Raw genomic sequence first — 27,815 nt, 5'->3', positions numbered from 1 at the left:
ATAACAGGATCGGGTCTAAGCTCCATGTGGAATCCACCATACGACTTGTAATCAGGACACAAATCTGTATGACCGAACAGTATGTTTCATTCATGGGTTTTTGCACATGCTCAGTGGACCAGGACAGCTCACATCACAAGGTTAAGTAAAGCAATAATCTCCTCAGCAGAGTCTCTCATGCCAATCTTCAGGTGTGGCTCACTCCCAGCAGCCTCTGCTCTCAGTGACAAACAGCTGGATCTCATTCTGCATAAACGGTTTCATTCATGGCTTAACTGTTTGATGAACGGCAAAGATCTCAACCTAGACTTTGCCAATCTTGTAGAAACACTGACATGGAACTTGTTCAGCGAAGAGTAAACGGAACAATGACACTTTGAGGTTATATTTTGCCAAATATATGGGTTTGTTCTTCTTCATGGTGCTTAATCAGTTTAGGACCTCGTTTGGTCTTTGTAATACAAGGTTTGAGAGTGCAGTTGAGCTGGCAGATGGAGATGGTGGCGGGAAAGTTGATGTCAACTGAAAGGACCCTGCATTTGTTTTGTGGACATTTGGTGCAATTTCTATGGAGAATGGTTTGTGCAACCTGATGGTTTTTCTCCAGACTTCCACAGAAGTGTCAGGTTCAAACTCCGCCATTTTTAGCCACCGTCAGTCAGCCTTACGCCACGTGGGACCAACGTTCCCTTCCTGTTTTCTCTTTTGAAGCTATGACAGTAAAACCAAGGTTTTTGGTAGATTTTAGACACTGAACGATTATCTTATATATTAAGTATTAAATATATAGAATGGAAACCTCTAGATTGGGTTTTATCGGTTGAATTGAGTGGCGAAAGATAAAAATGAAATTTTAAACAAAAGCTAGTCATACTTGGTGGAACTGATGCATTTAGTGGCATAATGTTTGGTAGTTTTAATAGCTATCAAAATTCTTGTGGGTTTTTTTATTGATCGATGTTGTGTATGTGTGTCATTTATTTGGACGAAGAGACTGTGATCATGTGCAACAGTATTTTTGATAGCTATTAAAAAATAACAGCCAGTGGTCGCTGAAAGACGTTAAACTTTGACCCTTATGCACACTTCTTTTAAACGCTAGTCAGATAAGAATATTGGGTCTCATTCATGAAAAACCAGGAGAATGAAACTAAATCACTTGAGAAACCATTCTTATGTAAGTGCGTTTAATAATTTCTAAAAACCAGTGACGGTTTACGCAAGAACAGTTTTAGAAAAGATTTGTTTGTTCTTGCATAAACTGCCGCATTGGATAGAGTTCATAAAACAGCTGTTACACAATTTTCGCATTACATGTTTGTAAAACCGTTACAAATGGTTGCATTGAATTGGTCTCGTACAAGTTGTGACATTGTATTAAATGCAGCAGTTTACGTAATAATGGTTTTATGATTTGCACGCATTCGTTCTGCTCTGTTTCATGAAAGAGATCTTTTGTGCCAGAATGATCACAGGCATTACTTCATTTTGAGGCACCCTTGTCGTTTGTAGTGACAAAACATTGTTGGTTTTCTTGGTCATCACTCTTAAATGTCCTGTGATCAGCTGCACTGTGTTCCACAGGTTCGAAATTACATTTCAGTCACTTGTGAACAAGAGTCGTCTTTGTTTATTCTTCCCACCAATGTTCATCAGTTGTGGCAGAAGCCTTTTTGTTCCTCTAACGAGCTGAAATGTTGTGTGCAGTCCACGTTTTTACTGTGTTACTACTGTGTGTCCTGTGCGAATGACTGCAGGTCTGCTGCACAGAGAAACCCCCTGACAAAAGTCGCTTGCACTCTGCGTTAAGATGGCTGACTGATTCCTATACTCACTGAATGTACTGTAGAACTGTTTTTAAAACTCATAGGATAATCTAGTCACCTTTTGTTATTGGTCTTTAATTTGTCTAAGGTATTTTTTTGTATACAAAAGTTTACATTTTTATGTATATTTTTCTCGTGTACAAATTATGTAATATGTGTATAAACATTGTATGTAATATCTGTATATAGAGTGACAAATTTTGATCTTGTTTTTGGATGTAAGAATTAAAATTGTGTGAATTTGTTGGATTGTTACAGTTGTTTGGATTGGTATAACTATTGCACACTTATTTGCCTTGTGGACAAGCCGGTTACAAACTTGAGAGTTGTACATTAGTCTGATTTGAACTTTAGCACAGATTTATAGTCCTGTAATCCCATAGGCTCTTCAGTTACGTAACAAATTAAAATGTTATCATCCAGGTGCAATCAGAGGTGCTGTAAATCTGAATCATTGGAGATACAGGAAGAACAAAACAATGATTTATAGCTAAATTATTCATATAATTGTTTTTTTGATACTGAAACACTCCCTCCTGTTCTTTTGGCAACATTGTCTCACCCAGTGGAATGAGTTTGGAACTTTGTTTACCAATCAATGACACACTAGTGATTTAGAAATTACTTTTAGAATTCAGTATGTTTGCTGTACAATAATTAACATGAGTTACAGGGTTAGTTCACCCAAAGATAAAAATTAGCCCATTAGAGTTATATTAAAAGTTGTGGCTCCTTCAAGCGTTATAATGCAATGGTTGGGTGTTTCTCTTCATCAGTCCAAAACAAGTCCAATAAAAGGCATCACACAGCTCCGGGGGCGAATAAAGGCCTACTGTAGCGAATCAATGCATTTTTGTAAGAAAAAGATAAAACGTAATTAACACTTTAATCTAGCTTGTGCTAACAGTTGTACATGGAAGCAGCTCTGGGCAGATGATGTAGGACATCAGTGTTGCGCATGTGCCTGTGAGTCTCATAAAAACCGATGTTTATTCACAGGAGCAAAGGAAGCAAAGTTTCTTGACTTTAGCAAAGGAAAACCAGTGTCCTCTTGGCTTATATCAGAATCTTCAATTTGTCTTTACAAATCTTCATTTTCTACTTTTTTTTTTTTTTTTTTTTTTTGTGACCATTTTGTTTGATCGCTGTGCGTCTGCATTCGCCGACATTCACGTCTTTGCCCAGAGCTGCATCCGTGTATGACTGTAAATAAACATTGTAAAGCTTGAAGGAGCCAGAACAATTTTTAATATATCTCTGATTGCATTTGTCTGAAAGAAGGAAGTCATATGCACCTAGGATGCCTTGAGGGTGAGTAAATAATGGGCTAATTTTCATTTTTGGATGAACTAACCCTTTAAATGTTCGTATAGAAAAAAAAAAAAAAAAAAAAGATTAAAAAAGGTCTAAGCCAAGACCAGACACAGCATAGAAATAAGCTTTATACAGATACTGAACAAAAGAAATGACTATTTAAATGAATACAAATGTTAAGAGCTAAAAAAAGCAGTGTTTTTAAAGGGGTCATCAGATTCCCAATATCCACAAGTTGATATGATTCTTTAGCGTCTTAATGAGAAGTCTATAACATACTTTGGTTAATATTTCTCAATGGTAGTGTAAAACACTCTTTTACCTTGTCAAAATCAGCCCTTTTTAGAGCGAGGTATTCTGTTGCATGTTACTTTAAATAATAATGAGCTCTGCTCTCTCCGCCGCTCTCTGCCATGGGATGATCAGCCGTAATGTTTATTTTAGCCGCGTTTAGCTACGAAACTTGCTAACTAGCACATTATTAAGAAAGGCCATTTGCAAATATGCATAAAAATCCTTATACTCACTTCTGCTGTGGGTGAAGCTGCATCACAAAGGATTCGCACGAACACAGAGACATGTAGATCGGGATCGGTGCTTTCCTTTCAAAAACGAAAGTAACGTTAATCCTCTGCGTCTTCAGCAACTCAGATGTCGGGAGTAAATGATCCAACAACAGAACACCTCAATCGCTAAATCAGAGACATTCTTGTCTTCCCCTCGACACAATAGCGATCAGAGTCGGGTCTAAAGTAAGGCTCTCGTGTCAATCTACTATCGTGGGAGTGGCATCTGTCTGTGTCATCACACCGACAAGAAGCTGAGAATGACCCGATTTTAAAAAGGGGATTTTACTTTTAAAGATTAAAAAAATACCACTGGTGGATTTTTATCATTGTAGGGTGGTTGTGTACACAAACTGCCAACACACATTAATGTTCAAACAACATGTAAAAGTGAGTTTTGCATCCGATGACCCCTTTAATAGTACAGTCTTAAATCTAAGAAGTACAAAATCTAAGAGCAATGCTAGCAGGAAAACAATATTAATTGAAATATTGCAGCATTACAGTGTAATAGTCAAACAGCTGATACACATGGACCCCTTGAGATCACAATTTTTAGTTCATATCTCTGAGGCATCTATATGCTAAGCTGACAAAAAAAATGAAGATAAATTTAAAATTTACAGTCTTTCTCTTTCAGGAATTATTGAGGAAAGCTTAAGTCATCAAATGATTCCATGGGATGCTTAAACAAGTCTAGTCCACATTTTACACTTCTGTACAGACAGCAAGTATCTGAGTTTGTAAATGGCTTATTTACAATCCCACTATAAAAAAACAGCATAAAATACATAACAGTCTTCATGGAGAGGCACTGAGGGTCAGTTAGTGTTTAGATGAAAACCTGTTAGGCAGAAAACACACATCAGACTCTCACCAGCTCACATGTATTGGGCAGTGCAGACAGGGTGCTGTAAATACCTCTTTAACTTCTTTACAACTCCCGTCACCATTAAGTCAGTGATCCCAGGACAAATCTCTTCTGCCAGGAGCATGGCCTTCTTCAGCTCTTCTAATGCTGCTGGCTTAACACCTTGCTTCTGCTTCAGCTGACAGAAAAACAAACACATCCATCCTGTGACTGACACTTTGATTACAATTCAGTATGCACTGATATTCATCTGTGTGAACTGCAAAAGGAAATTTTAGATAAATATCAGCACATTCATAATACACAATTCTGAAGGTTAATCAGAATCAAATTCTTACCTCCGCAAACAGTGGGGAGATAATAGAGGTCTCTTTGCTCTTGGACGGAGGCATCTTTGCACCATCTCTGACCTAAATAGTGAGAGGCAGTCTGATGTGTAAGTCTGATGTATGCATGTCTGAATATCATTACATTAATGCAGCATAAACTTTTCTTAGCACTAATATTTCTTCATTTGTGCTCGATGTTTTTTAATCAGGTGGTGTTTTTGTGATTTTTAGTGGATGTATGAAGTCAGTTCCACTCAAATTCACAAGGTGTTATATCAAAGGAACCACAGGTGTAGACAAATACAGTAACTATCAACATGATCCACTGTGTTCCCAGCAACTGTTGGACTCCACCAGTCCCTTGTTATAGTCATTGAAAGGATCTCAAGGTGCAGACAGGGACTGGAGAGTGTCCAGTTTGGAGGGCCTTAAGGTGGCATCGCTGCTGTTTGTGGTTTATGTTGTCCTGATGGCCTTGTTCAGCTGTGATCTGTGACGCAGCATCTCCAACGCTAAGGCTGTGGTTCTCAGGTGCAAAAGGGTGGATTTCTTACTTTGGGTAGGGAGTAATTTGCTCCCAAAGGCAAGACAAAGCATGGGTTCGATAGGTGGATCAGTTTAGTGCAGCAGTGATGCAGATGTTGTTGAAGGTGAAGCTCTTGATTTGCCAGTATATCTAGGTTCTGACCCTTGAATGTTCCCAAGAAATGTGGGTAATGACCGAAAGAATGAGATTGTGGCTACAAGGAGATAAAATGAGATTTCTCTACAGGGTGTCTGGGCTAAACCTCAGAGATGCCAAGAAGCTTTGACATCTTAGACTACTACTTCTCCAAAAAACAGTTGATGTGGTAGGATGGATCCCATTGAAGGTGTTCCAGGTATGTCCAATTGTGAATAGAGCTTAGGGAGACCTCCATGCTGGAAGGCCTGGAAATGCCTTGGTTTCACCTAGGAGGAGCTGTGGAAGAAGGATATATTGGCGACTGTATTTAGCCTGTTGCTTCTGCAACCCGGTCCTGGATAAGCAGCAATAGAATAGATGGATGAAGCATGATCCACTAACATCTAAAAAACACTTTTTTTGTTTATCATTCCAAGCCCAACAAACATATTTTTCTTGCTACAATGTATCTGGAAAGTATTCTTAGCGCTTCACTTTTTCCACATTTTGTTATGTTACAGCCTTATTCCAAAATGAATTAAATTCATTATTTCCCTCAAAATTCTACAAACAATACCCCATAATGACAATGTGAAAAGTTTGTTTGAAATCTTTGCCAATTTATTTGAAAAAAAAAAAAAAAATCACATGTACTTAAGTAAACATAGCCTTTGCTCAATACTTTGTTGAAGCACCTTTGGCACCAATTACAGCCTCAAGTCTTTATGAGTATGATGCTACAAACTTGGCACACCTATGTTTGGGCAGTTTCTCCCATTATTCTTTGCAGTACCTCTCAAGTACTCTTAGGATGGATGGGGAGTGTCTGTGTACAGCCATATTCAGATCTATCTTTAGAGATGTTTAATCAGGTTCAAGTCTGAGCTCTTGTTGGGCCACTCAAGGACATTCACAGAGTTGTCCCATAGCTACTCTTTGTTATGTTGGCTGTGTGCTTAGGGTCATTGTCCTATTGAAACCATTGCCCCAATCTGAGGTCCAGAGCACTCTGGAGCAGGTTTTCATCAAGGATATCTCTGTACAGTGCTGCATTTATTTTCCATCGATCATGACTAGTCTCCCAGTTCCTGCCACTGAAAAACATCCCCACAGCATGATGCTGCCACCACCATGTTTCACTGTAGGGATGGTATTAGCCAGGTGATGAGTGGTGTCTGGTTTCCTCCAGACATGAAGCTTGGCATTCAGGTCAAAGAGTTCAAACTTTATTTCATTAGACCAGAGAATATTGTTTCTCATGGTCTGAGAGTCCTGCAGGAGCCTTTTGGCAAACTCCATGCAATCTGTCATGTGCCTTTTACTGAGGAGTGGCTTCCGTTTGGCTCCTCTACCATATAGGCCAGATTGATGGAGTGCTGCAGAGATGGTTGTTCTTCTGGAAGTTTCTCCTCTCTCCACAGAGAAACGCTGGAGCTCTATCAGATTGACCATCGAGTTCTTGGCCACCTCCTTGACTAAAGCCCTTCTACCCAGATTGCTTTGGCAGTTTGGCTGATAATCCCGCTATAGGAAAAGTCCTGGTGGTTCCAAACTTCTTTCATTTATGGATGATGGAGGCCACTGTGCTCATTGCGACCTTCAATGCTGCAGAAATTGTTTGGTACCCTTCTCCACATCTGTGCCTTCATTTCATTTTTTATTTTTAATAAATTTGCAAAGATTTCAAACAAACTTCTTTCACATTGTCGTAATGGTTGTATTGTTTATAGAATTTGGAGGAAAATAATTAATTTAATCCATTTTGGAATAAGGCTGTAATGTAACAAAATATGGAGTAATGTAACAAAAAAGTGAAGCGCTGTGAATACTTTCCGGATGCACTGTAAGTGTACCTAATTCTGTCTTTCAAAAAACACCATCTGCTGTGATATTTCTAGACACTGGTATATCTGATTCCTTACCTCTTTGTGTTCTTCTTCTTTTTTTATGACTCCATTCTGTTTCTCTGTGGGCTTATTTCCTATGACAGTGCCGAAGATCCAGTCATCATCCGCAGACTCTCCAGATGCTTCACCGTCATCCCTGAAGACATGTACGCACAATATTTTCTCAGTGAATACATAATTCTAATACTAATGTAACTAAATGTGTCAATGTTGGTTTTGTGCTTACGACTCTGAATCCGAGCTGGAGTCATCACAGGCTTGTTTTTCTTTCCATATCTTGTACTTGTCGATAAGATCCATCAGGAATGATGGCTTCTTGGCATATCGAATGATAAATTTGTGTTTTAATAGCTCTTTAGCTGTTGGCCTCTAGAAGAGACAAAAAAACAAAAAAAAAAAAACATTATTTCGTTTCATTATACATGACTATAAATCAGGGGTGGGCTGCTCTGGCCACAAGGAGTAATTTAAGGTTCAAAGCAGTCCACCCCTGCTATACATGCAGAAATCAAATGACTAGATCACAGAGTTACTCAAATCCAGCCTGGTAGGCCATTGCTCCGCAGACCTTAGCTCCAACCTTAAACAAAGGCACCTGAGCAAAGCTAATCAAGATTTTCTGAGTTACTAGAACATTATAGGTAAGTGAGTTTGTTAAGGGTTTGACCTCAAGGGCAGGATTTGAGAAACCCTGCTTAATTAGGGGTGTCCAATTCTGCTCCCAAGGCCCACCTTCCAGCAGAAATTAGCACCAGTCCTAATCAAACACACTTCGAACCAGCTAATCCCTTAAAACCTCCAGAAGACACTTACGAAGTTGGGGTCTTTATTGAGACAGGCATCTACAAACTCTTTGAGAGCTTTGTTGTAGCTTCCGTCCAGTGTGGGTGAGTTTTCCTTTGGGATGAGAAATAACACCTTCATGGGGTGAAGATCAGAGTGGGGCGGCTCTCCTATTGCTAGCTCAATTGCAGTTATGCCCAATGACCAGATATCCGCCTACAAAACACAAGTAACTGAATGATTATGTGCTAAAACAGCGGCACTTAATCCTGCTCTGCGGATCTGATGGATCTGACCTTTGAGTCATACTCTGACTGTTTAATGACCTCTGGTGCCATCCAGAACGGAGTGCCCACAAACGTGTTCCTCTTGATCTGTGTATCTGTGAGCTGTCCCGCCACACCAAAATCAGCTAGCTTCACATCCCCTTGCTCTGACAACAGGACATTAGCAGCTAGAGAAACACACAAACACATATAAGCCATGTTGATTTGAGCTTTCTAAACAGAAGTGCCTTCTTGAATTGCTGAAGGTCATTTATTGACTTCAATAGAAGAAAACTATGTAGGTAACACAGGCACCTTTAATATCTCTGTGAATTTTCTTTTCAGAGTGCAGGTAATCCAGACCCTTCAGGATCTCACGGAGAATGGTGGCAATATGATATTCATCAAGAGCTCCAGGACCCAGCTGTAGATCAAAGAACAGACTTGTTAAAGGACCTTAACAAACATGTATAGAACTCCAAAACTCTCTCTCTCAAAAAAAAAAAAACAAAAAAAAAAACACAAGTATAATTATATACTATGTGACTATAGCTACACAAATTCCTCATTTTGTATTGTAACAAGGTCACCACATCATTCCTGGGGATCCAGGATATGTTTGAGAAGCACTGGCGTAAATTATTTGTGGCCTTCCTCAAGCAGGGTTTCTCATTCCTGTTTCTTCAGACTTCAATTCTGCTACCAACATACCTGTAGTTATCAAGTGTTCCTGAAGATCTTAAATAGTTGGTTCATGATTACCAACATTTACATTGTTTAACAACAACTTGTAGAAATATGTTTTTTTTTTGTGGCTGTTGTTTTACAATACCTAGTTCCAAGAAATATAGACTACATTGGTCAATAAAGTTTAAGAAATCAAAATCCTTACCAAATCCAGAGCCGAACCTCCTCCTAAATATTCCATGATGATCCACAGTTTTGTGTCCTGCAAGACATGTTAAGTCATATAATTTCAGTTTGCACTGACTTATTACAGGTCACTATTGTCTTGTTGTCTAATAAGCATGGCTAAACCATACCTGTGATTTAATATTCCAGAGCTAAATTCCTAAATTTTCTTGGAATGTCACTTATCTGTCCAGATATTCCCATTAGCTGTAGAGCTGGGGTGGTCAACTCTGCTCCTGGAGGACTACCTTCCTACAAACATCCCTGCTCCAACACACCTGCCTGTTATTTTCAAGTTATCCTAAACACCTAGATTAGCTGGGTTAGGTGTTTTACTAGGGTTGGAGTTGAACTCTGCAAGATAGTAGCCCTTCAGGAGCAAGGTTAGCTACCCTGTAAAGAGTATCAGATCACAAAAAGGCGTTAAGAAGCAGTGGGAGCACCAACATATGGGATACTCTTACAAACTTAACCAACCCTTTGTTGGAGCTCATCAGTTATTTTATGGTGAAGTTTGCCTATATAGAACAATACTAATCCACAAAAGGCCTTATCAGTTTTGGGCAGTAGTGGCCTAATAGTTAGAGAGTCTGACGTGTAACCCAAAGGTTGCAGTTTCGAGTCTCAAGTATTTTTGGGGTGGGATAATCAGCACTCTCTTCCACCCTCAATACCACAACTGAGGTGAGACCCTTAGTGCTCCCCAGGCACCGCAGCAATATGGCTGCCCACTGCTCCGGGTGTGCATTCATGGAGTGTGTGTGTGTGTGTGTGTGTGTGTGTGTGTGTGTGTGTGTGTGTGTGTGTGTGTGTGCACTTGGATGGGTTAAATGCAGAGCACAAATCCACACGTCACTTCACTTTCACTTCATATTCATATTAAGGTATTTACACTTGGTCACTTCCAATCATGCAAAGACTAATGCAAAAGTCCTCCAAGACACACTCAATACTTAAACCACCAGAGATTAGGCCAAGTGTAAGTGCATCTTATTGTTTAAACAACATATGAGAAGCACTGAACATCACCCTTCAGCATAAAAAAGTTTAGACCCATGCTATCCCCAAATATCATATAGTTTACAGCTTAATCCTGCCTAAATCACCACAAGCTGCCTGATACACACTAAACTGTTTTAGGAAAGTGGTGCAGTAGCCTCACCTTCAGGTAAGACCCATAGTATTTAGTGATAAAGGGGCTTTCGCACTGGCTGAGGACTGTGATCTCCTGTTGGATGTCTTCCACCTCATCTTCAGCCTCTTCCAGGTCAATGATCTTTATAGCAACCACCTCTTGTGTGCGATTGTCAATGCCTTTAAAGACCTCTCCAAACGATCCCTTCCCAATCCTCTCAAGCTTGGTGAACAGCTTCTCCGGGTCAAATTTTAAATTCTACAAAAGAAAGGAAAACTAATGAGAAGTATTGTAGTTAGTTGTAGTTTAAAAACATTCAAATGATTTATGGTATCAGAAATACTAAACTTTGAACAGTGGAACATAGCAAATTATAAATTGTAACTTTGAAGTTCTTTGTTCTTGTAGAAGTTTTGCATTTATTTTGAATTTTGTTTCTAATTATTTACTCATGTGGTAAATAGCTGTGTAATAAATGGGATAATGTACATCCAGTTGGTTGTTATCCCAGAATAAATTTCCTTGTGTTGGGGTCAGGTAATGGACATTATTCCTTTCGTAGAAATGATAGTCAGTTCAGCCTGCTCCACTTGAGCACAAGTTTACATCTGCATCACATCCTATGCCCATCTCTAGATACACCTGATAAAAAATTCATTGATATGTCTGAATTTTGTTTTGTTTGTTTTAATGGCTGTCATGATTCTCAAAAACATCTATTAGATGCTTACAAATGTGCTCAGCCAATTATACAAAGTTTAACATGAGATTTATAGTTACCAGATGTTCATAGAATCAGAATAAATCACAATGCCATCCAAGTATGACTTCCAATTCTCATTGGAACGTGGCAGGTGCATTCTGCAGTCCCAAAGGTATCATTGCATACTGGAATACCTTAACTGGAGTTTCACTTTTAAGGCTAATTTTTGAGGCTCAAATTATCAAACTTTTCAAAAACATTTTACCTAACCTGATGTTGTCTTGCATATCCTTACATATCCTTGTTAATGGAGGCAACGGTTGCTAAGGTAATGTTTTGACAATAAGGAACTTTAAACACAAAGCAATGACAAGCACATTACGACTCTATAAATGTTAAAGATGTCTATGCTAAATCAGAACAGGCACACAGCTAATCTAATCTCTTATACGTCATTTACAATATCCACAGTCACAGACTTTCCACTAGCAGCGGCACTTTGGTCATCAGATGTTATGTGACCCTGGGAAAAAATTCTACTAAAATTACAAACTTTTACAGTGGCAAAACTCAATGAAATTTATTTACTTATAAAACGTTTCTGCTGGTAAAGTAATTTTTTCCATTTTTTCATAAAATTAACTTCACACCTTTGAAATTTCTTCACACATCTGCTTTTCAAATTTTTCCTATTTGTCAGACATCAGGACCATGCTGTCAACAAATAACAAAAACCAAAAAACTCTCATTCACATACAAACACAGTACCTTTGATCCTCTAATGTCCATGACTATGGCTGCTGCTTCCTGAATATGCTGTTCACACTCATGTGTTAGTCAGTCCATCAGGACTCTTTATCATGTGGGTGTAACAGGGCGGTAACACGGCCGCTCTCTACGACGGGGTCAAAGAGTAGAATGCCTCTTTTAATGTTTCTGAATACAGGCTAAATACAATTAGCTCCATAAAACTGAACAATAAACAACCTGCTCTAAAACCCCTGGGAAAGATGAGTCTGATGCAAAAAGTGATTTCTGTCAAGAGTATCACTATAATCACATTAATTGCTCACCCTCATATTGTTCCAAGTCTGTATTACCACAGTGATCAAGCAATCTTCCGTCCTTTGTGAAGCTTGGTGAATTGTTGGTTATACTGGTCACACAGTTATTAGAAGGGCATGCTTTATAAAAGTAGGGTAAATTTGAGCCCCAACGTCAAGGTTACATTACACTCCTATTTATTTGCGGAGAAATGCCTTGTGACAACTCAATCACTGTACTGAAGTTTAGGACTCACATAGACTGTGCATCTCTGCTGGCTTTACTAACTTCACTACCAGCAGCCATACTTACCTTTAGTCAGTTACCAAAGAGTTGTATGGCTGCTAGCCCACTTTCCCAACAGCTGGGCTTTTGAAATATTTTTCCAATTTATTTTATCTTTAGGGATTTCAATATAAACCAAACCAACCAGTTCTAAGATAAATCACAAATTAATTTATAAACATTTAAAGCATTTTTTAATACTGCAAACTTTTCAAGATTTGAATGAAAATGTATATAAATCAATTGGCTTGTGATTGTCAATAAAGCCATACTGTATGCATAGGGGTCTCCAAACATGCTTCTGGAAAGACGAAGACTTCCCGAAGACTTCAGTTTTAACCCCAGTCAAATATACCTACTTGTAATTATGAAGTAGCACTCAACATTTTAATTAGCACACATTTATTTATGTATTTAATCAGGTGTGTTTGTTTGGGGTTAGAACTAAACACTGCAGAGAAGTAGCTCTCTAGAAGCATGTTGGAGACCCCTGCTGTATATCTGTGTAGCTTTCAGAACCGACCGTTGTGATCTGTTGAAGTGCAGGTATTGTGATAAGTTAATCATTGCAAGAAAATTACTTGCATTATCTCATGCATCAGCTGTTTAGTCATTACAGGTCCTTCTCAAAAAATTAGCATATTGTGATAAAGTTCATTATTTTCTGTAATGTACTTATAAACATTAGACTTTCATATATTTTAGATTCATTACACACAACTGAAGTAGTTCAAGCCTTTTATTGTTTTAATATTGATGATTTTGGCATACAGCTCATGAAAACCCAAAATTCCTATCTCAAAAAATTAGCATATTTCATCCGACCAATAAAAGAAAAGTGTTTTTAATACAAAAAAAAGTCAACCTTCAAATAATTATGTTCAGTTATGCACTCAATACTTGGTCGGGAACCCTTTTGCAGAAATGACTGCTTCAATGCGGCGTGGCATGGAGGCAATCAGCCTGTGGCACTGCTGAGGTGTTATGGAGGCCCATGATGCTTCGAAAGTGTTTCATATATTTTAGATTCATTACACACATTCGGGTTAGAGCTAAATACTGCAGGTCAGTGGCCTTCAAACAGGGTTGGACACCCCTGCTGTATACATTTTTGCTGATATTTTTTCAGTAATCAAGTTGTGTGTTTTCTATCCACTGTTTAGAATAAGAACTAATAATGCCAGATTTGTGAATAAATCTTTCTTTTGAGAAATAGAAATAAGATCCCATAGACTTATACTGAAGACCTGAGATTTTGGGGTGGGCTCTTTTGACTTGGGCCAATAAAATCCCTCATATACTTCAAGCAAAATCAAAAAGTGAACACATGAGACTTCAATCAGAACCAATTCTGGTCAAAACGAAAGTATTTTGGAGTTTGTTTCAGTGGTTTGGAACAGCTTATTAGCATGTGAAAGGTGAAGTTATCTGGTGTGCCATCTCTGTTTGCATCTGTTATATCATGAATAGTGCTGATGGCCATGGTGACCTGGCCAATGGCATACACCAGAGGTTCTGAACTCTGGCCCTCAAAATTTTATCATACTCACCTGCCTGTAACTTTATAGCAGTCCCGAAGAGCTAGATTACCTTGTTCAGGTGTGTTTGATTAGGGTTGATGCTAAACTCTGCAGGAAAGTTGACCTCAAGGGCCAGACACTTTAGACAGGTATATTATTGTTCTGAAAGCACACAAACACAATCAGCATCACAGTCATGACAGCACACACTCACAGACCAGAGACAGGCTCACTCTTCAAGTGTTTCGCCTGGGCTAAAGACAAAAAGGACTGGAGTCACTGGACTGCTGCTGAGTGGTCCAAAGTTATGTTCTCTCATGAAAGTAAATTTTGCATTTCCTTTGGAAATCAGGGTCCCAGAGTCTGGAGGAAGAGAGGAAAGGCACAGAATCCACGTTGCTTGAGGTCCAGTGTAAAGTTTCCACAGTCAGTGATGGTTTGGGGTGCCATGTCATCTGCTGGTGTTGGTCCACTGTGTTTTCTGAGGGCCAAGATCAACGCAGCTGTATACCAGAACGTTTAAGAGCACTTCATGCTTCCTACTGCTGACCAACTTTATGGAGATGCAGATTTCATTTTCCAACAGGACTTGGCACCTGCACACAGTGCCAAAGCTACCAGTACCTGGTTTAAGGACCATGTTATCCCTGTTCTTAATTGGCCAGCAAACTCGCCTGACCTTAACCCCGTAGAAAATCTATGGGGTTTTGTGAAGAGGAAGATGCGATATGCCAGACCCAACCATGCAGAAGAGCTGAAGGCCACTATCACAGCAAGTATTGAGTGCTGTACATGCTCATACTTTTCATGTTCATACTTTTCAGTTGGCCAAGATTTCTAAAAATCCTTTCTTTGTATTGGTCTTAAGTAATATTCTAATTTTCTGAGATACTGAATTGGGGTTTTCATTAGTTGTCAGTTATAATCATCAAAATTAAAAGAAATAAACACTTGAAATATATCAGTCTGTGTGGAATGAATGTAGCCTATACATTATACAAGTTTCACTTCTTGAAAGGATTTAGTGAAATAAATCAACTTTTTGAAGATATTCTAATTATATGACCAGCACCTGTAGATGTTTAGAATTCTAATTGTTAAAGGCTAACCCACGAAAACATATTGTACTTTTAGAATTTAAGAAAAGAGCACTGGCTTTATTTATGAATCGATTTTTTTCAATGACAATCATCTCAAATAACATCCTCTTCATAGGGAAATGCAATAACAGATGCCAATCACTAGATGGCACCATAATAATTACATTGCTAAATTATATTTACACGTGTGCACAAAACACAACATGAACCGTATGTAAAAAACTAAAATAAATTTTCCCCTCAAAAACAAAAACTATCATATATACATAAAATACCACATTCAAAGGAAAATTTTACATGATCTGAAACAATTTTTTTTCTCAAATATGCCCACATGAAATTCCTTGTAGGCCCTCTCTATTAAAATCAAGCAGCCAGTCATAGACAGTTTTTCCATTCACAAAATCCACAAATGGACACATTTTTAATTTATTATTGCTTTGTTTTGACTTTGGTATTTAAAGAGAATTGTGTAAACATTCAAGGAGGCATCTGTAAGCAGAACTTCTCACACAATTTCTGTGTCAATATTGTCAAGTATGCTGACTCTTTAAAATGATTTTAATATTGATAACTTAAATAGTTTTGTATCTCATGCTGATCAGTTGTGCAACCAAAATTGAGTGTGTTCTTGAACCACAACTAATTTTGGATCAGCTGTTAATCAAAAATATAACGGAATTTGAGTAATTCCTTAAAAACCGTAGTAAGATTAAAAAAATGCATGGAGTTAGAATTTTAATTGGAAACTAAATTTGAATTATTTAAGTGTTTTTTGTTTTTTTTTTACAGAAGCGCCATAAAAATTATACACAATTTACACTTCATACACTTCACCTACACTGCTGGATTCCATCTTTGGGCTGGTGAATGGTCATTACAGAATGAAGGCTTGGTTAGTCTGAAGGAAAACTATACTACTACTTCTATGTAGTCGTTACTTGAGTTTCACTAGGTGTCGATTATTAATATGCAAAGCTAAGAACTTCATTTGGGTAACTTTAAAGACAATTTTCTCAATATTTAGATTTTTTTTTATTAGATTTTCAGATAGTTGTATTTTTGCCAAATATAGTCCTATCCTAACAAACCAATTCAGCTTTCAGATGATGTATAAACCTCAGTTTCCAAAATTGACCCTTATGACTGGTTTTATAGTCCAGGGTCACATATATGTAATTATAGCTTCACTCACAGATGTGTTAACCAGCCACTTATTTTCTGCTCTCTCAGGTGGTAGTTAAATTCTCCCTGTGTGTCACAACAGCATTGCATTTGTCATCCTTGGTTAACCTTTCAATGCCACATAGACCTTCAAAGGAGTCTCTAACAAAAGTTTACTGGGACAGAGCCAGTGAATGTATTTAATAATGGTACACAGATGTAGGTTAGGTACCAGATACAAGTCAGGATTTTCATCTTTGTAAGTTATGAGTGCAGGTGTCTCAATTTTTACGTTTATATCTTGAGCCTTGACTTTAACACTGATTGCAACCTGTATATGTTTTGATCATCAGGAGGTTTAATAGAAAACCAATTTCTTTAGCCTCTGGAAAGTATCTGCATCTGCAGTGTTTATGTGGTTCCATGCAATGTCTACCTCAAGATATTCGTAAGCTCAACTGGTGCCAAGTATGAAGGGATCTTGCTTGGTGCCAAATTGTCAATAACAGATTTAAATTCTCTCTGGAAATCTTGCATAAGTATTTGAACCGTTTAGCGGTGGACATAGTTATATTGTATAACATCCACTGTCATGCCTATACTGCGGATGGTATCATTTGAAAGGGTTTTATGTTGATTTATAGCAAGGATCGTGCCCTCTAGTGTTCTGCCCACTTGCTGCAGCTGCTTCTGCTGAATATTAAATTTCTCTTGTATCTCAGGCATTTCTCTTTTCAAACCTTCTACATGCTTTGTCAACATAGATATGCTGCATCTATGAACTGCCTGTGTGTGATAGCATTAACACTTGCAAGAATATGCTCTTGTTCTTGTTCTTGCACCCATGCAAATGTCCGCGAATGTCTGAGGTGAGCCCTCAGGTCTGACACATACTGGTGGGCAGTGTATGCACTGGCTATACTGAGACCTTCAGGGTGGTAGAGAAGATGCCGAGGGAGTGTCATCTGCCATCCTGTCATCATTTCAAACGGTGTTACACCTGTAAAGTTATGAGGTGTGGACCTAATTGCCATTAAGACCTGGGGCAGTTTTATAACCCAGCCCTTGCCATTAGTTTAAATGTACCTCCTCAGCATCCCTACAATGCTGCCCTCTATACTTGTCCTGATGACTTAGGTTGGTAGTGGAAATTTGGCATTTCACCCAGACATCCAGCATTTTCTACAGTTTAGTCATTACTGTGGCTGTAAAGTGAGTACCTCAATCTGAATTTACACAGACGGGGTAGCCCCCGTCTGTAAAAACATGTGAATAATCAGCAAGATAGCCATAGTCTCTGATGTGTCATTTCTAGCTGAGAGACATTCAACCCATTAAACTGCTGTTGCATCTCTGACTCAACACCAATGTTTTGGTTCAGCGCTTAGTTCCACTCTTGCTCATCGTTCAGTGGTTCAGTCTGGTACTTTGGTTCAGAAGAGCAGCTGGTCCAGGCAGGTCCACTTTGGGGAAGCTCTGAACCTTCTAGCTCCAGGGGTGGCTCACTGTCATGTTCAAACACACAAGTATCTGAATCCCTGTCTTATCTATCTTATCACTTCTAGACCCATGTTCCAAGCTGTAAGCTGAAGTCATGTTATCAATATCTAGCTGTAAAAAGGATTTCCTAATGGTAAGAGGCAAATTGCTCACAATCGAGCTCTTAAACATCGCATCCTCTTCTGCTCTAGGAAAGTCTACACCAGCAAAATACATTCTGCGTATGTGTTCATAATACTCTCTGGGTGATTCATAGTGACTTAAAGCAAAGAGTCTGGAAGAAGATTCTGCAGATCAGCCAGCTGACACTTTAGCTCCTGGATCCTCTTATCCTTGTCAAGTTTAGTGACCCCTGATCTATAGCTCTGGTTAACTGGACAGTCAAATTTAGTACTATAGAGCGGAGTTTGACTAGTGAGGTACCCTTTAAGGCCTGGCCTGCTTAAGCTGTTAGCTGTGCTAATTTGTTGCTGATTTCATCATAGTTTAAGCCCTTAAGTGTATCTTTGAAACCTGGATTTACAACATTGGTCTGGTCTTCAACCATCTTTGACATATATTTTACTGCTCTAACGACTAATCTTTCTTGTGTTAATAGTTATATCACTGGGACAATGTAAGTGATAATATAATTACTCTTATCAGACACTTATTTAAGCTGAATACAAGGAAGCTGTCACAAGGAACAGTTTAATAGACTTGATGTTTAATAGACCTGATGTTTCTGGACATTTAATTATGTTCTTCCAACAATATCCAATCACATTGCGGCACATTACTCTCTACACCAGCAGTTAAACAGGTCCTTGACATGCTATCTCAACCACAACTACAGGAACACAGCTGTATCTCCAGCATATTTTTGCTCATCTTATTAATGGCTACCTCAACGGGTTCAAATCCACATGGTGCTGATGCATCACTGCAATCTGCTTCTTCACACAAATAACAGAATATATTCCAATCAATTCTAATCAAGATCAAAGTAACATTATTATTAATTAGGGGCAGTCACACTCATTACAAGTTCAGAGTAATTATTTGCTCATTAAAAGGTTAAATTGAAAAGTACTTTCATTAGACAAACTGTTAGATAGACCTATATATAATGAATTGCAGTAGTCAAGCCGGGATGTAATAAGTGCATGGATTATTTCTAAATAATCTTTGAGAGGAACTGGTTTAATTTGGCAATGGATTAGGAGATGAAAGAAGCTTCCTTTTACAGCATAATTTATCTGCTAATCAAATAAGTAGTCAGAATCAAATATTAAGGCCTGTGTTCATAACTCTACAGTGTTAAAAACAGGCAACTTAGTTGATTTCCAATTTTTGTGACACACGATGAAGATCCAAAAGCAATATCCTCAGTTTTGTCTCCATCTGACAAACACATTTGACATTTCTCCAGACAGGACATAAGATTCATGATAGAATTTACATTGCTGGACTTGACAAACAGATCAAATTGTGAATCCTCAGCATGACAGTGATAAAAGACAATACATTTCTGAAAAATAGAGCCAAGAGGAAACATGTATAAAGAAAAAAGCAGAGAACTTAAAATCGAGTCTTGAACATTTTACACTTATGTACAGACAACAAATACCTGAGAATGTAAATGGCTTAATTACAATCCCACAATTATAAAACAGCAGAAAATACATAATACACATGCCCAAAGTTGAAGGAATCTTTATGCAGAGTCAGTCAGTGTTGAGGCAAAAACCTGTTAGGGAGATTAGATTCTAGACACATCAGATTCTTACAAGATCACATGTATTGGACAGTGCAGGCAGGGTGCTGTGAATACCTTTTTAATCTCTGAACCACCCCCATCACCATCGAGTCAGTAAACCCAGGACATGTCTCTTCAGCCAGCAGCATGGCCTGCTTTAGCTCCTCCAACACCGCTGGCTTAACACTTTGCTTCTGTTTCAGCTGACAGAAGAACAAAAACACCCATCCTGCGATTAAGACTTTGAATACAGCATTGTTAGTTAAAGGGTTAGTTCACCCAAAAATAAAAATTAGCCCATTATTTACTTACCCTCCATGCATCGTAGGTGTATATGACTTCCTTCTTTCAGACGAATCAAGTTAGAGTTATATTAAATATTATTCTGCCATTTCCAAACTTTAGGATTTCATAAATAAGTGTTTCTCTTCATCAGTCCAAAACAAGTCCAATAAAGTGAATCAGCCCAGAACCGTTTCCGTGTATGACCAGCCAGCACAAACTAGATTAAAGTGATTCTTACGTTTTAAATATGGATATGTTTCTTACAAAAATTCATTGATTTGCTACAGGAGGCCTGTATTTACCCCCAGGAGACATGTGAGACAATTTTTATTATCGATGGATGCACTTTTATTGGACTTGTTTTGGACTGATGAAGAGAAACACTAATGCACTTCTAAAGCTTGGAAATGCCAGAATAAGGGCAAAGAGGAAAAGGGGAAAGAGGAAAGGAGGTGAAGTGAGGCCAAGTATGGTGACTATGGAGTTATTTATGTGCCAAAATTAAACAAACAAATAGAGCATTTTGCAAACAAACACAATCTGCTTTGCAAAGACAAAAAAAAACACTTTCAAACAAACAAAAAGTACTACGCACAAACACAAGTCAATTTGAGAGAAAATGCAGAGGTATAACAAATATATGCATTGTGTGTTGCAAATATATATATATATATATATATATATATATATATATATATATATTGTGAGGAAAACTTGACTTTCTCACACGTGTGCAGACAGATTTTCTCACAAATGTGTCCAGATTTTCTCACAAATGTGTCCATATTTTCTCACAAATGCAATGGAGCAACTTCCTCTTGCAAAACAGCAGATGGCGTTATCACTCACCCCACTCACTCACATAGGGTTATTCACTCACCCCACCTACAAACCCTGCTGGACCTGAGACTCTAACCCGCAACCTTTGGGTTACAAGTCCAGCTCTCTAACCATTAGGCCACGGCTACCCCATGGCTGAATAATTTTTATTGTAACTCCGATTGGATTTGTCCGAAAGAAAAAAGAAGTCATATACACCTAGGATGCCTAGAGGTTGAGTAAATGATGGGCTCATTTTCATTTACTCATTTGTTTAATCATTTGAAGGGCGAAGTTGAATCCTAGATAAACATCAGCACATATATATTCTGCACACAACTTGAAAAGTTCATCAGAATTAAATTCTTACCTCTGCAAACAGTGGGGACATAATAGAGGCTTGAGACTTGGACTCTTTTCTACTAAACAAAGGCTTCTTTGCACTGTCTTGAACCTAAACAATAAGAGACAGGCAAATGTGTAGTTCTGATCTATACATGTCTGAATATTACTTCATTAAGCAGTGGTCACAATAGATTTGACAAATAGGCATACAAAATTTCTTTGGACACTGCAACTGTTGTGATATGACGTCAGACTCTGAAGCATCTTTTTAAAAACTTATATTCATCATTTAATAATAATTCCGAACTGTAAAAATCTACTCCACTTCCCTGTGTCCATTTTTGACACCCAAAAGAAAGTTGGAAAAAGGATTTGATCTTTCTGCTTCTTCTGTCTCAAGCTTGCATGAGCTGCAGAATATGTACAAGCTATCTGTGGAGCCTGCTGGCTTGGAGGATAGTAAGTTACTGGTGTCATCCAATTTGGACAAGGGCATGCATGTAGATGGTGATGACAAGGAAAGTGTGAATACTGGATCATCCCAGCCTACCAGCCCAGCATACAGGGAGATGTTGGAGGTTATGGCCCATGCTACTGGTTTGACAACTGGTTTTTTTCGTTGGACCATGACCATCATTCCTCCAGTAGCTTTCCGTTTCTGCCCATCATCCCCCCACCATTTCCCATTAGCCTTCTGTTTCTCCCCAATCTTCATTCAGGGCTTGAGAGATTGTGGTCAAGACGGTATTCAGCTCAGTTTAACTTCTTTTAGAACACAGATTATGCTGATGTTGAAAGTCTAACTGAACATGGATATGTGAGAATGCAACCTGTAAAGGAGATATTTGCCGGCTATCTCTCCCAAGGTGAGACATCATCTTTGAAGGCTGTCTTGCTATTCAGACCATTTCTAAGAATTTCACAGCTGAAGGGAAAGGCGTATGTGGCAGCACACTATGGTTGTGTTACAAACCTACCAGGCAAACCTGCTTGATCTAGATGAGGGTAAAGGTTTGACCCAGAGTCTGTGGTGGAGCTGTGCCACACCATAGATCTTACTTTCCACGTAACTAAGTAAACCACAGCTATGGTGGCTATAAATCATCATCTATGGTAAAATCTACCGTTCATCGGGAAGAAAGAGAAGAACTTTCTTGCTCTGTTCTTGCCTTCTGGGCACATCGATTGAGGTGGTGGTCATAAGGTTAAAGGAGGCAAGGGTGCAGTCTGCAGCCTTTAAGAAGTACATCCCTTGTTGAACTACATCATCTCCCAAAACCCCAAAGGAAACTGATCCGTGTTGACCCGAGAACTGCAGATTGAATCAAAAGTCAAGTGTGGCCACTCTTCCATTACCCCCTTCCAGGAGTAGAGTATGTACGATGCATGATGCTAAGGAGAGTCAAGGGGACCTCAAAAAGCGCAGCCAGGCTGCTGTCTACATCTGGCCCTGGCCTTGATACTGAGCTAATGATGATTTTTGGTGGGTTTTCTGCTAGTCACAAACCGCCTACTGATGGTCTGGTTCTTAGCAGTGTTGTTTCTGCCTCCCCGTTTTAGAGGGTTTTAAGTAGGCAGCCCACCTATAGCAGCCTTGTCAAAGGATGGTAGCTATCTAGATCTAGGATAGACCAGGCTTTGGTAATAGAAGAATAAGGGGGAGAAGCACAACAGTTTTGGGTTCTTCCCTTCAGTCTATCACTCTCACCCCGCACTGTGAAGTTCAACTGATAATATATCAGCACGTGTATAGTATATACACAAGTTGAAATGTTAATCATAATCCAATTCCTACCTCTGCAAACTGTGCGGTAATAATAGAAACTTTAGACTTGGGCTCTTTGCTATTGAATGGAGTCTTCTTTGCACTGTCTGGAACCTAAACAATGAGAGACAGTCAGAAGTGTAAGTCTGATATATACATGTCTGAATATCACTTCATTAAGCAGTGGTAACACTAGACTTTGACATAAAAACTAGACACACAATTTGTTTGGACACGGCAACGGTTGAGATATGACGTCAGGCTCTGCAGCGTCTTTTTCAAAAATGTAATTCAACACATAGCATATAATAACAATAATAATTCTAAACTGTAAAACATACAATCTACTCTATTTTCCTGCAATGTTGAATATCTAATTTATGTTATGTTACAGACTTCTGCACCTCTGATATGGGACAGATATCTGCCCTGTATTTTTGCCTTTATGGTAGGATAGTTAAGTGTTGACGAGAAGTGAAATGGGAGAAAGACAAGGGGATGAGATCAGAAAAGGTCCATGAGACAGGACTCATGACGCCTGAAGCTGAGTGGCATTATATGTCAGCAAGCTGTCCACGAGGTTATTGGTGCTGACTATCTTAGAAATTTGAAGTAAACAGTTCACTTATGCCTATAGGTTGAGTCTCTGTTTTTTTGGGCTCCCTATTTGGGAGTTGTCAAAATGTTGAGGCCAGTTTTCTTTGTATTATGAGCTTTTCTACCTATATTTTTGTTAGCAGGACTGGGCTTCCTTCCCACTTCAGGAATTTAGGTAGGCAGCCTCCCCAAGGTTAACTTTTTGCCTGCTTGAGCTGTCTCCACTGCTGGGGTTTCAAGTAGCCAGTCCATTACCTTCAGGAATTGTGGTGTCTGAGGACAGTTGTGTTCCAAGCTTGGCCTAATGGATGGCTCGCCTTAATTATTTCGACTGCTTGTGTTCCCCATTTCCTCCAAGCTATCCGGCCATCATTGGCTGCCCTCTCAATTAGTGTTTGTTTGCCACTGTTTTTGGTGCCTTCTCACCAGGTGATCAGAAGCACCAAGGCAAGGAGTAGTGGGAATCCTCAGTCCCTCCAATGGAGGCGCTAGAGTTGTCACAAGTTGAAAGGTTAATCAGAATCAAATTCTTACCTCTACAAACTGTGTGGGCATAAAAGATACTTGAGACTTGGACTCTTTGCTAATGAATGCTTTGCTTTTTGCTTTTCACTGTCTCCAACCTAAGCCCTGAGCAGGCTCTGGTAATGAAACAAGGAGACCATAGACACATTCTATGGTCTCCTTCTCTTCCACATGTCCATGCTTCCTCAACACAGAAAGATCCTGAAGTTTGCTTTCGGGGGCGAATCATACCAAAATCATGTTCTTCCCTTCAGTCCATCACTCTCACCCTGCACTTGGCTCTTCTCAGACTCTTATTTACTAATTACTTTGAAGACTGGCTGATATTATTAGCAGGCGATTCGGCATTGAGATGTTGTCATCTCTATAAAAGTCTTTCAGTTCAAGATGCTCACTATCAAACAGATTGTACCTCAGATCAGGTACAGATCAGAACACCAAGAAAAGTTGAAAGTTGAAAAGTTCAACAGAATCAAATTCTTACCTCTGAAAACTTTGTGGGCATAATAGAGACTTGAGAGTTGGACTTCTTTTCACTGTCTCCAACCTAAACAATGAGAGACAGGCAGATGTGTAAGTCTCTTTCAGGCTATTTTTTTAGTAGTTTTTGAGAAAAATTTATTGGTCAGGTCTAGTGGTGCAACGGATCTCAAAACTCACAGTTCGGATCATATCATGGATTTTAAGTCACGGATCCGATCATTTTTCGGATCAGCAAAAAGCGAACAAAACAAAAAAGTTAGTTTTTTTATTAATTACTGAATGCTTACTTTAAGTACTTCTAATCCACAGCAAAAACTAAACAAGAACAGTTACACAAATGACAAGTGTAGATGAATACAACATAAAGTTACTAATAAAATCAATAACACTAGTATTCAGGTGCAGAAATTTAATAATTATATGTAAAATAACAAGTGCTTCTCACTGGGGGTATTTATAGGATGCTGTCTCTTTAAGGCCTAATGCACATACTTACAGGTCCTTTTCAAAAAATTAGCATATTGTGATGAAGTTCATTATTTTCTGTAATGTACTGATAAACATTAGACTTTCATATATTTTAGATTCATTACACACAACTGAAGTAGTTCAAGCCTTTTATTGTTTTAATATTGATGATTTTGGCATACAGCTCATGAAAACCCAAAATTCCTATCTCAAAAAATTAGCATATTTCATCCGACCAATAAAAGAAAAGTGTTTTTAATACAAAAAAAGCCAACCTTCAAATAATTATGTTCAGTTATGCACTCAATACTTGGTCGGGAATCCTTTTGCAGAAATGACTGCTTCAATGCGGCGTGGCATGGAGGCAATCAGCCTGTGGCACTGCTGAGGTGTTATGGAGGCCCAGGATGCTTTGATAGCGGCCTTAAGCTCATCCAGAGTGTTGGGTCTTGCGTCTCTCAACTATCTCTTCACAATATCCCACAGATTCTCTATGGGGTTCAGGTCAGGAGAGTTGGCAGGCCAATTGAGCACAGTAATACCATGGTCAGTAAACCATTTACCAGTGGTTTTGGCACTGTGAGCAGGTGCCAGGTCGTGCTGAAAAATGAAATCTTCATCTCCATAAAGCTTTTCAGCAGATGGAAGCATGAAGTGCTCCAAAATCTCCTGATAGCTAGCTGCATTGACCCTGCCCTTGATAAAACACAGTGGACCAACACCAGCAGCTGACATGGCACCCCAGACCATCACTGACTGTGGGTACTTGACACTGGACTTCAGGCATTTTGGCATTTCCCTCTCCCCAGTCTTCCTCCAGACTCTGGCACCTTGATTTCCGAATGACATGCAAAATTTGCTTTCATCCGAAAAAAGTACTTTGGACCACTGAGCAACAGTCCAGTGCTGCTTCTCTGTAGCCCAGGTCAGGCGCTTCTGCCGCTGTTTCTGGTTCAAAAGTGGCTTGACCTGGCGCCTGTACACGGTGGCCCTGGATGTTTCTACTCCAGACTCAGTCCACTGCTTCCGCAGGTCCCCCAAGGTCTGGAATCGGTCCTTCTCCACAATCTTCCTCAGGGTCCGGTCACCTCTTCTCGTTGTGCAGCGTTTTCTGCCACACTTTTTCCTTCCCACAGACTTCCCACTGAGGTGCCTTGATACAGCACTCTGGGAACAGCCTATTCGTTCAGAAATTTTTTTCTGTGTCTTACCCTCTTGCTTGAGGGTGTCAATGATGGCCTTCTGGACAGCAATCAGGTCGGCAGTCTTACCCATGATTGCGGTTTTGAGTAATGAACCAGGCTGGGAGTTTTTAAAAGCCTCAGGAATCTTTTGCAGGTGTTTAGAGTTAATTAGTTGATTCAGATGATTAGGTTAATAGCTCGTTTAGAGAACCTTTTCATGATATGCTAATTTTTTGAGATAGGAATTTTGGGTTTTCATGAGCTGTATGCCAAAATCATCAATATTAAAACAATAAAAGGCTTGAACTACTTCAGTTGTGTGTAATGAATCTAAAATATATGAAAGTCTAATGTTTATTAGTACATTACAGAAAATAATGAACTTTATCACAATATGCAAATTTTTTGAGAAGGACCTGTAATTCTTCTCTCTTTCTCAGCTGTTTCGGTTCCCTGAAGACAAAACTGACTGTGTTTACCAGAATACCAAAACTGGTATTTAAACAGAACTTTGTATGTATGTTTCCATTCAAAGAGAAGTTAAAGGGGAATCAACACAGTGTGAATCGCGCAGTCTGAATCGTGCCTCTCTCTTTCTCTGTGCGCATGCTCACTTCTGGTGTGTGCGGCAGCGGTAAAAAAAAAAAAAAAAAAAGGAAAAAAAAAAATTGCTCCAATGGTTTAAAATTGTTTGTATGGGTAAATTGGCAAAACAAAACATGTAAAATTGTACTTTTACTCTATAATGCACTCAAAAAAATGATTCAGACCCTTCTTAGATGTGACACAAATAAATAATGTTTGGATTGTTGAAATATATCTATTTTTAAAATATGCATTTACATTTAATTGATCTAACATAAAATGTATTAATAGTTTCACCTATAAACTTTATTGATCCAATATAATTAAGTTCAATAAGGGGATCACGTTATGCTGCATCCACCATTATCACCTGTGGCTGTAACCGGGTCGATGACACACCTGTCTACATGCGAAAGTCCGTTCTTTGGTGAGTATTCACTTATTGTTCTAGTTTCGAATGTGCCTCACAGTGAAATAATGCATGTTACATTCCATAATATCGACTGTGTGCAACAGACGTGATAAAGTTAAGAGATGCGACTTTGGCTTGGTTTTCAGTAAAGTTGAGTTGGCGGCTAAAGTTACCTAACGTGAGCTAGCCAGCCCCTCATCAGGCAAACAGGAGAATGTTGTTTTGGTCACTGAATTGTTCTGAATTTCTGTGGTCGCGTTGACTACCCAGATAGCAGACTGACATAGAATCAACGTTTTTATCATAACGTTCCGACGTTGATTCAAAAATGTTTGCTCATCGGGGTGATTTTGAATCAACGTCAGACTGTATTCAGCTAACGAATCAATATCATATCAACGCTGAACCGATGTTTATTTTTTTAAGCATAATAACGGTCAAATGTTACGATCAAGTAGGCCTAGTGAATGTTGATTCAACGATGAGATTTGATTGACGACTGTCAATACAATTCTTATAACCTAAATTCAGCGTTGAATCAATGTCTGTTTGCCAAATGGGTAATGTTATGGCTTTGAGTCTTTTTCTTTAGCCGCGGGTTGGAACTATGTTTTCAAACCCCTTGTCATTTGTAAAGTCAAATGATACTATTTACATTTATTTGACATTTTAAACATTAAAATAACACTGTAAAATTCATTTGGCATAATAAAATTGCTA

The 27,815-nt window shown here is 38.8% G+C and overlaps 2 protein-coding genes across 3 annotated transcripts in view; both read right to left on the bottom strand.

The window, feature by feature from the left end:
• Positions 1–4,097: 4,097 nt before the first annotated feature.
• Positions 4,098–12,168, bottom strand: LOC141340280 (serine/threonine-protein kinase 24-like). 2 transcript variants are annotated; one of them, XM_073845202.1, is made up of 11 exons: positions 12,045–12,168; positions 10,601–10,831; positions 9,419–9,475; positions 8,842–8,950; positions 8,557–8,714; positions 8,291–8,476; positions 7,704–7,846; positions 7,493–7,613; positions 4,916–4,987; positions 4,628–4,755; positions 4,098–4,550 (listed from the first exon to the last, which is right to left on the bottom strand). In XM_073845202.1, exons 1-11 carry the CDS (start codon positions 12,063–12,065, stop codon positions 4,532–4,534), a joined length of 1,245 nt encoding a protein of 414 aa, XP_073701303.1. In that variant the 5' UTR covers positions 12,066–12,168; the 3' UTR covers positions 4,098–4,531. The 2 variants fall into 2 exon arrangements, with proteins under 2 accessions (XP_073701303.1, XP_073701304.1); XM_073845203.1 differs by lacking the exons at positions 4,098–4,550; positions 4,628–4,755; positions 4,916–4,987 and adding an exon at positions 5,003–5,867.
• Positions 12,169–19,662: 7,494 nt separating this feature from the next.
• Positions 19,663–27,815, bottom strand: part of stk24a (serine/threonine kinase 24a (STE20 homolog, yeast)) — a 62,305-nt gene continuing 54,152 nt past the window's right edge. The window contains exon 10 of the mRNA XM_073845024.1: positions 19,663–19,830. Within this exon, the coding sequence (XP_073701125.1) occupies positions 19,663–19,830 (168 nt within the window). The remainder of the gene's footprint in view (positions 19,831–27,815) is intronic.

The sequence above is a fragment of the Garra rufa genome, chromosome 8 (assembly GCF_049309525.1).
Source record: "Garra rufa chromosome 8, GarRuf1.0, whole genome shotgun sequence".
NCBI lineage: Eukaryota > Metazoa > Chordata > Actinopteri > Cypriniformes > Cyprinidae > Garra > Garra rufa.
The sequence above is the reverse complement of the archived record's forward strand: the minus strand, read 5'-3'. Positions and strand labels throughout refer to the sequence as shown.

Excerpts from the sequence above, each read along its gene's own strand:
- LOC141340280 (XM_073845202.1), bottom strand. The coding sequence starts at position 12,065 with ATGGACATTAGAGGATCAAAG. Across the intron at positions 9,476-10,600 it reads ACTATGGGTCTTACCTGAAG|GACACAAAACTGTGGATCAT; the intron begins GTGAGGCTACTG and ends CATGTCTTGCAG. Across the intron at positions 8,477-8,556 it reads AGTCAGAGTATGACTCAAAG|GCGGATATCTGGTCATTGGG; the intron begins GTCAGATCCATC and ends TGTGTTTTGTAG.